This window comes from Lineus longissimus, chromosome 6, assembly GCF_910592395.1.
Source record: "Lineus longissimus chromosome 6, tnLinLong1.2, whole genome shotgun sequence".
In the NCBI taxonomy this organism is placed as follows: domain Eukaryota; kingdom Metazoa; phylum Nemertea; class Pilidiophora; order Heteronemertea; family Lineidae; genus Lineus; species Lineus longissimus.
This window is the reverse complement of record NC_088313.1, coordinates 21,307,113-21,316,198: the sequence shown is the minus strand read 5'-3', so window position 1 is coordinate 21,316,198 and position 9,086 is coordinate 21,307,113. Positions and strand designations below refer to the sequence as shown.

The 9,086-nt window shown below is 41.8% G+C and overlaps 2 protein-coding genes across 10 annotated transcripts in view; both read left to right on the top strand.

Annotated features, from left to right (window-relative positions):
- The first annotated feature begins 743 nt into the window (after nucleotides 1–743).
- On the top strand, nucleotides 744–4,809 carry LOC135489136 (stAR-related lipid transfer protein 7, mitochondrial-like). The gene is made up of 7 exons (XM_064774335.1): nucleotides 744–1,292; nucleotides 1,648–1,799; nucleotides 2,157–2,206; nucleotides 2,473–2,583; nucleotides 3,167–3,211; nucleotides 3,491–3,713; nucleotides 3,928–4,809. The coding sequence occupies exons 1-7, from the start codon at nucleotides 874–876 to the stop codon at nucleotides 4,044–4,046; spliced, it is 1,119 nt and encodes a 372-aa protein (XP_064630405.1). The 5' UTR covers nucleotides 744–873; the 3' UTR covers nucleotides 4,047–4,809.
- A 719-nt stretch (nucleotides 4,810–5,528) lies between these two features.
- Nucleotides 5,529–9,086, top strand: part of LOC135488931 (golgin subfamily A member 4-like) — a 79,035-nt gene continuing 75,477 nt past the window's right edge. For all 9 annotated transcript variants that reach the window (XM_064773901.1, XM_064773894.1, XM_064773900.1 and 6 more), the window contains exon 1: nucleotides 5,529–5,632. The gene's annotated coding sequence lies outside the window, so the exon portion shown is untranslated. The remainder of the gene's footprint in view (nucleotides 5,633–9,086) is intronic.

Genomic DNA, 9,086 nt, shown 5'->3' with positions numbered 1-9,086 from the left:
GAATGCATGACGACAACCCATTTGTGTCGTATATCACTGGAAACACCCGATTCCCCTGATTCTGCAGGATGTTAAATCGGACATTTTATTTCTTTAAATAAATCATAAGCGTCGCATTTGCTCCTAGCTCTGTTCACCATCCCAAATGGCAATATTGCCAATTGGGCTGGACAATTACGAAAATCCCCAAATGTTATACATTTCTTCGTGAACAATTCTTACAGTGACCATTCTCCCATGAAAGACAGTTGCTTACGCTACACAAAAATTCAAAAAAATTGAGGGTCAACCATTGAACTTTTGAGATATGTTGAATTTTGCACAAATCAGCGAAAAATGCACCAACTGGCACTGGACGGCATTTCAACACGGGGCCGACGCACATCCCAAGTTCAGTGTACACATACGTCGGCAACAACAGTAAATGCGTAGTTTTTTTGTTAGCCGCCTATTGAGTAACTCCAAAAAAACATGTATTTGCCAAAACAACTGCTGAATTAACGCTGATGTACTGTGAGGACCGAGAAATTAATGATTTTAGGAACTATGGTTAGGGCTTGGCCGCGCATGAATACAAAAAAGTCCCTAATGAGACCACAAGCGTCGTCAATGCGATCACTGTTGCCAAGTCTCACTCGACCTACTGTCTCTGCCACAATTGACAATTTCAGCGGGTGCATGTAAATTGGACATTTGGCCCGGCGCCCGGGACATTGAGAAAACGGGGCACGAATCACCGACCTGACCTCAAATATCACGCTGACCGGTCGTGATCATCAGAAAGTAGCATGGCGGTCGGCTAGGCACCTGTTTCATTTATTTTAGCCGATTTCGTAGAGATTGCGCTGTAGATAGTGAAAAAATTGTGAAGTCATGGTGTTTAAAGGACTCCTCAGCTCAGCCAGGGTGTTTTGTAAGCAGTCCTTGGAAGCACAAGGGAGAAATCGACCCTTCTTTCGAGACGAATTTTCTGTGGTCTGGGATGTCTCTGCGAGAATCTGCAGGAACCCAGCCTTGAGACGAGTCGCTCTTTGTTGCAATGAAAAACTGAACATTTTAGGGGAAGGTTTTGCGAAGCAGTGTAACGCCCTGGTGGCCCTGAGAGTGCGTAGAACAGCTCAAATTTTGTATTTGTACAACAGATTGTATAACGAAAAGACATTGAAATTCGTCGTCTCCACGTTTGGACAGCAGTTTTTACACAACGTGAAAGGACGGCCGCTGAACTTCTTGTTTGGAGCATGTTTGTTTTCATGGGTTAACGAGAAAGTCACGGACAGTGAATTAGATGAGTAAGTTTGACGGAGCACCAACATTCCTGATATTTCGTTGATCTGAGATGATCGACCGAACCTGATGCAAACCTTCGCCTAGCGCCTAGACCGTGTCGAAAAAAATTTCAGCCATTTTGCCGATGCTGGCTGGTGATGTTCACCTGTCTACAAGTTGCTGCTCATTCTCAATCAGGGTTAGCGAAGAAGGCGGACTGGCTGGCTAAATATTGTCAGGTCAACTGCGTCAGGTCATCACCTGATCAGTTATTTAGCAGAAACTACTGACATTTGCAAGCTATTCTTTATAGAGAAAAGAGAATCTGTTGAGTCGTTTTAGTATAGTCATGATCGGATGTCTTCATTTCATTCTCAGGTGCGCCAGTGACCTCCATTACATCCAGTTTGATCCAGCGCGGCGACGGGATTCTTCCCTGGCTTCAGAAAAATGGGAACAAATAATCGAGAGAGAACACTTGCAGGTTTGGAGGAAACCTGTACCGGACAGTTATCGATATGAATACAAGGGTAAGATTGGTCGAATTGAGAAATAAACTCGCAGGAGTAAAGTATGTTTGGTGTTGATGTCTGCAACTTTCAGGTTCAAAGACTGGACAACAATGTGCAACAGATTTGAGGAAATCAGATGGAAGTACACAGCATCCACTATTCTGACCACAAAAGTCCTAGTCGAGGTATCAGGCAGTCGGAATTCTCAAATGGTTTGAATTAACTTTGAATGTATAGTTAAGTTACTCATTATCTTGGCTGTGTTTTAATTTGGCCCTTCACATTCTTTTTCGAACCAGATGTATACATCATGTTCATGTACATTTTGTAACTTCTGTGATTGCGACGATTGATATTTTTCTTACTTCTTTCCAGTCTGTGGCAGGTACTTTGATATTCCTCCAAGAGCTTTTTTCAGTATTCAGGTAAGTCTTTACAAAGTTTGGAAAAGGATTGATGGTACTTAAAGTGCGAATCAATTTGACCTGATTCACTGAGGAGTTTAGCATGGGTGCTCTTGCTCCCCGAGCATCAATTGAAAGTGACTTGTGCTCAGACAAGAATGGTGTCGCTGTCCGTGTCAATATTGGGTGGACTTCAGACATTCAATTGTCCATTTGATGATAATCATGCCATCGTCACATTATTGTTTACGTGTCGACTAACTTGCTCTTGTTGTCTTTTCTTGCAGACGGATCTTGAGTACCGGAAACAGTGGGATCGTCTCGTGATAAAGTTGGACCGCGTTGACAGAGATGAGGAGTCTGGGTCAGAAGTCATTCACTGGATCATGCACTATCCGGTCAGTAATATTGACTGAATGGTTTGAATACGAATTGTCTGCTGTAAATAGTTGTAGTTTTAGCATTTATAATCTAATTTCAACTACCGGAGTTGTTCTCATCAAACATCATACATTAGTCTATCCTGAACAGAAACATGGGGCAGTAGAAACATCATACATTAGTCTATCCTGAACAGAAACATGGGGCAGTAGAAACATCATACATTAGTCTATCCTGAACAGAAACATGGGGCAGTAGAAACATCATACATTAGTCTATCCTGAACAGAAACATGGGGCAGTAGAAACATCATACATTAGTCTATCCTGAACAGAAACATGGGGCAGTAGAAACATCATACATTAGTCTATCCTGAACAGAAACATGGGGCAGTAGAAGACCAATGAGCCACTCAGTCAGTGCTTCAACCGGAGCCTTTCTGACTGGCATCTGTTGGTTTCTGGGTCATATGAATCAAGTCCGACAAAGAGACAACACCTTTCAGTTTGAGCCCTATCCTTCTAAGGCCTGGAGCATTCTCTGCACCATTGGCTATGACAAGTTGTTTTTTGTGAATAACTGAGTTCTTCTTCATTTCAGTATCCAATGTATGCGCGAGAATACGTCTTCCTACGGAGGATTCGGGTAGGTGTTAAAATCGCTAGCTTCTGTCAATAAAATCAATAAAAGTTGCTGATGCAAGAGTTTACTTTAAATATGAATTGAACGATAGATCTTCAGCCGTTTGTCGAGATGCTTATTATTAGAAAGTGATGCAACACTTTGTACATGTTAACAAGAACACAACTGTACATACCGATTGAAGAATGTTGGAAACTTGTGTCAAATAGAAGTTACATAGCATAGTACTTCAGTGACTTACACTAATGTGTTTTAAAGAATGGATTTTGTTTTCATTTTTAGATTGATTCTGAATCTAAGACAATGGTGCTTGTATCCCGAGCCACTCATCATCCAGAGTTTCCTGAAAATAAAAAATATGTCCGTGTCAACACATACAACTCTAAGATGGTGATAAAGGCGCATAATGGCTTTGACGAGAATGGATTTGATTACATCCTGACGTACTCTGATGATCCCCAGTCTGCTATACCATCAGGAGCTTACAACTGGATGGCCAGCACAGGTGAGAGAAACTGACAGTTGTAAGATGACAGTTTTTCCGTAAATGTGCTGGTATGTGAAGCCTGAAGATCTGGTTGCCATTACACTACAGGCTGCTGTGCCTGGACAACAGGAGTCTTGAAAACATCGAAAAGCTTAAGTTCATACTGGTAATGATTGTGATTGTCTAATAGCCCAGACCCTACCTTTCTCTTAATCTCCGTCTTCATTTCCAGGAGTCCCAGACTTTGTAGACAAACTTCACTTGGCGGCAAAGAAACTTCATGAGAGTAAACATGGCAAGCGTGGACGGACGGGTATCGCAGACGGAAACGATGTACCGTGTTATTCATAAAATGGACAATCCATGCGCCAGCTTCATGTTGATAGGCAGAAATCACAAGTCTCCTAATATATTTCTACAGAAATATAATGCATGTCTTCTCGAGTTAATTAATCAGCTTGAAGAGAAAGTTATTGGTTTTTAAACGTGCATTTATATGCATTGAACATCGTGTAACATTCAATCATAGTAGAGGAGGTGCTTTTATATCTGCCTGCAACTACAATTTTGCAGAATGCATTTTTCATGATTCACAGCGACTTGCTTCTTCTCATATTAGAACACCTATATTCAAAATTTGTTGACTTTCGCAGCAATTTCAAGTTTTAATTGAGTTAAATGACGTGCTATGAAATGTATTCAAGGCTCCCTACTAGTTTTTCAGTAAAACTTTACTTCTCATAAGTGGCTCCTGACTGGTTTTACAGTATACCCTCTAAGGATGCTCTCGATTGGTTTTGTAGTGGTTTTGCAGTAGAATATTTTGGGAGGCTCCTGAGTGGTTTTACAGTAGAAACTCATCTTGCCAGGCTCCTGGCTGATGTTACGTATGCACAGTGTGAACAAGTCCAGATCTTTCTCGGCCCGAAACGTCTGATGAATTGTGAACTAATTGCCTCGGCTAAGATATAGTGAAAGTCTTAGTTGTTCTCTAGTCAAACAGACTCCAAGCTCCCTTGTAGATAAGATTGATGTACAGTAATTATGGGTTTTCAAGTGTACTTTGTCTTGTCTGGTTTTGCATGTCTTTCCTTTGTGAGGACAATAAACTGTTGTTTGCAAGATGTGTCTTTAGCTTCCTTGATAATTTTTCCCACAACGTCATCCTGGCAGAATAGTGAGATATTGGTTCAGTCCAGTGCAGTAGATCCATGTGTGCAGCGGAAGAGACAGCCAGGTTGTTCCTGTCTTCAAGAGCAAAGTGAGAACTTTGCAGTGGGAGAGACGGCCAGGTTGTTCCTGTCTTCAAGAGCAAAGTGAGAACTTTGCAGTAGGAGAGATGGCCAGGTTGTTCCTGTCTTCAAAGACAGCTCAGCCGAAAGCGGTAGGTCACAATATCAATGTCAGTTAAACAAGAGACGACCAGGTACAAATGAGCAAAGTGAGAATTTAGCTCGGTCCAAGGCAGTTGGCCCTGGGGCCTGTGGGAAAGAAGAGACGGCCAGGTTGTGCCTGCTGTCTTCTCGAGCATGGTGTGAATTTAGCTCGGTCCAAGGCAGTGGTAAGGACCAGGTTGTGTCACAAGCACAAAACATAGCATCAGGCGGGGGTGGGGGACTCCAAACACAGGATCGATGCTTGAAAACGCATAGTGCTATGAGTAGGCATCTGTGCCTGGTGTAGGTGTTGAGATGCCCCCCTCACAGCAACCTGCTGTCCACTCCTCAGTAGCAGTTAGGCAAGTTAGGTAGGCATCTGGGCCGGGTGTAGGTGTTGAGATGCCCCCCTCACAGCCTCGGCAGCAACCTGCGTTCCACTCCTCAGAAGCAGTTAGGTAGGCATCTGGGCCGGGTGTAGGAACTTGGCTCTGGGAAACGATCATCAACGATGTAAGAAGACAGAGCCCAGATGCTAGACATTTCGTCAAGGAGATAGAGGTAGGTGGAGCCGCATTTGTGTCTGATTTCAAGATGAAGTTCGAAAGTAAGCTAACTAGAGCCAAACTAAGTATAGTAGAACCTCCCTATTTAGGACATCTTCGGGACTGGCAAGTGCTGTCCTTAATAGAGAGGTGTCCTGATAAGAGAGGTCAAATTGAACAGAAAATACCAATTTGGGACCAAAACTAGTGTCCTCAATAGAGAGGTTGTCCTTAATAGAGAGGTGTCCGCTAAGGGAGGTTCCACTGTATTATCTGGTAGCCCTGTGATAGTGTGCTATGCTATAGCTGTGGCCCCTGCATATCTAATGAAGATAAAAGATATACCCAGCTTACACAGAGGTCGTAGGCCATGAGGTTCACCATGCCTTATAGGTGTGGTACATTTTATATTTTGCTTATTGCTGATGATGAATGCGTGTGTGCGTGTGTGTGTGTGGCGGGGGGGGGGGGGGGGGGGGCATGTTAAACAAGGGTGAATGATGAATTTAATGATAGATGTATCATGTAACTATACATGTAGTTGTATGATGCAATGGTATATTTATGGTTGTAGGCCACCCGCTAGCTCAGCCAGGTCAGGACATGCATTTGCAAGAACATCTTTTTAAAAAAAATGTACTAGGAATTCACCAGTTTGTTTGTGCAGTAGAACCTCTCTATTAAGGACGCCTTTGGGACTGGCAAGTGGTGTCCCTGATAGAGAGGGGTCCTGATTAATGAGGTCAAATTAAACAGAAAATACTAATTTGAGACCAAAACTAGTGTCCTCAATAGAGAGGTTGTCCTTAATAGAGAGGTGTCCGCTAAGGGAGGTTCCACTGTATAAGAAATAAATATACATGCCATGCAGTAAGTCAAGATAGAAAAATGCGTCATATTTTGTATAACCTACGTGTTTAAGATGCAGGCAGATTATCTTAGTTTGATTTTCGTCACCACACCATTGTTTGTTTCTCTCAAGTACAAATCTCGGGTAGTTTGCCATTTAGGTTTAATGAATACTTCAGAGTTGTTTCTCTGGAGATAACCACCAGAGCACCCTGGTGGAAGCCTTAGGAGAAGCTGAACCCGACTGGAAGGTTTCTTTACTATGTGTTGAAATCTGTTAGCTATATGATGGGTTAGGGTTAGAGTTTAGAGACCATGAGGTTTGGCCGAAATTTTATGAGATGGATGAGGGTGCTGTATGATGCGCCGGAGAGTAGGGTGCTGGTGAATGGATTCCTGTCAGGGACATTCAGGGTGGGCAGATCAGTTAGACAGGGCTGCAGTCTGTCCCCGCTGCTGTTTGTACTCTGCCAGGAGCCGCTCGCCTGCGCCGTGCGCTCCGACGAACGGGTGCGGGGCATTAAGCTGCCTAACGTAAAACAAGAGGTTAAAAACATTGCCTTTGCGGATGATGCCACGCACCCGATTGCAGCACCCTGTATACGAGCTCTATTCTCCATATACAATGATTTCGGCCAAGCCTCGGGGTCTGATATAAATATATCAAAGACAGAAATATTATTGTTAGGCGGTTTTTCGCACCAAAACATCCCTATAGAGTACAGGAAATATATAGTGAAAATTTCAAACATTTTGGGGATACCCTGGAACAAGGCAGGGCCTTGTGGGAAGACATATTGGAAGAAAATCATGGAAAAAGTGGGGAAAACAATAAAGTTATGGGAAAATAGACACCTGTCCTTTATAGGGAAAGTTTTGGTGATAAAAACCGTCCTCGTTTCTAAATTATGGTACGGAGCGAGAATTATGAAATTGCCAATGAAATATTGTACCGGGTTTGTGAAATTATTGTTTAAATTTTTATGGTCAAACAAAATGGAATTGATTAAAAGAAGCACTATGGTGCAGGCAATTGAAGATGGAGGGGTAGGGATGCCGCATGTAGCCAGTAAATGTCGGGCCCTGTTCATGGAAAGGTTAAAAAGACTCTACCACGTACAAGACGAGGGGGTCACACAGCCATGGATAGGGTACGGCATTTACAAAGCGGGCATAACACTGCGGCATCACTGCCCCGAAATTGCCAAAAATACTTATATGCACAGAGTTATTGGTAGACACGGTGTGTGGGAAGAGGTTTTATACCAGTGTAAAGCGGCAAAGTTGGGTATGGGTAGGTCACAATGGGTTAAAATCACAGCTGCTGCTTTATATGAGAAAATTATGAAAAATGGGGTTCAAATCCCACATACCGTGTGTACCAAAATGTATAATATCAACTGGAAAAAGATATGGAAAAACATATGGCACAACAAAATTTTATATAATAATGAGAAAGAACTATTTTATAAATTTGTACACAGAGCATTACCTGTAAAATCCTTGTTTAAATATTTGCCAAATATCCAGAAGAACTGTGCGAGGTGTAAAATGCAGACGGAATCCATGAAACATGCTTTTTATGATTGCGCTACGATACAGCCTGTTTTGAACTCGTTGTCAAATTTGTCAAGAATACAAGGATGGCCAGCGCCAACCTGGGAAAATATCACATGTCCGGTTTTTGCAAATAGCAAAGGGGTAGATAAAATAGTGGGGGTTTTGGGGATTTATATTCACACGATTTGGACAGGGAGAGCCAGTCTTTGGCAGGGGAAAAATCGAAATGAGCAAAACGAATTCGACAACAGAGTTCAAAACAGACTGTAAGGGGATTCCCCACAATGTGGGAATGGTATACGATTTTAAAAATTCACGTCGTTAGCGTATCGGCTTGCTAGCCTGTCGGGAATGTGCATGATTCGGACGCGGGAGGTCCCGGGTTCGAACCTGCCATATTCCACTGTTCAATTTCCTTCAAAAATATATTTTTTTCCCTCTTGTTTTCTTTTTCCTTCATTCTTTTTGCATTTTACATCTTGCATAGTTAGTTGTAAATATTGTAAATATATGTATATAGGGTATTAATTGAACGCACGCACAGAAATGTGAATTTTAAAACATAGTATAAAATTTTTTGGCGACTTAGATTAGCCCAGTTCCCAAGCAGGGGTCAGAATGAGACCAGATGGATGGTCTCGACCCCTTGCACTGGGCGCACATATGTATATACTTGCCATTGAGCACTATAGGCACATTGTTTTAAACATGAGTTATGAATTATGTTATTAATTTATGTTTTAAACCTTTATGTTTTATGTTATTATGTTATTATTTTATGTTAGTATGCCTTCAATTTACACTGGCACGTTTTATCCACATTGATTTAATCAGATAATTAAATGTTCCGTTTCTATTGGTGCTACAACAAAAATAATAAAATGTTAAATATCAAAATGCAATAAGTGGTGCCAATAGTTTTGAATATTCCGTACACGTATATACTTGGTGCTCACATGTTAATTAATTCTTCCATTGGTGCTAAAACAAAAAAAGTAAACAGTTAAGATTATAAAGTGAAAATTAGTTTCAATGGACATTATTTGGAAGGCGTATATGTA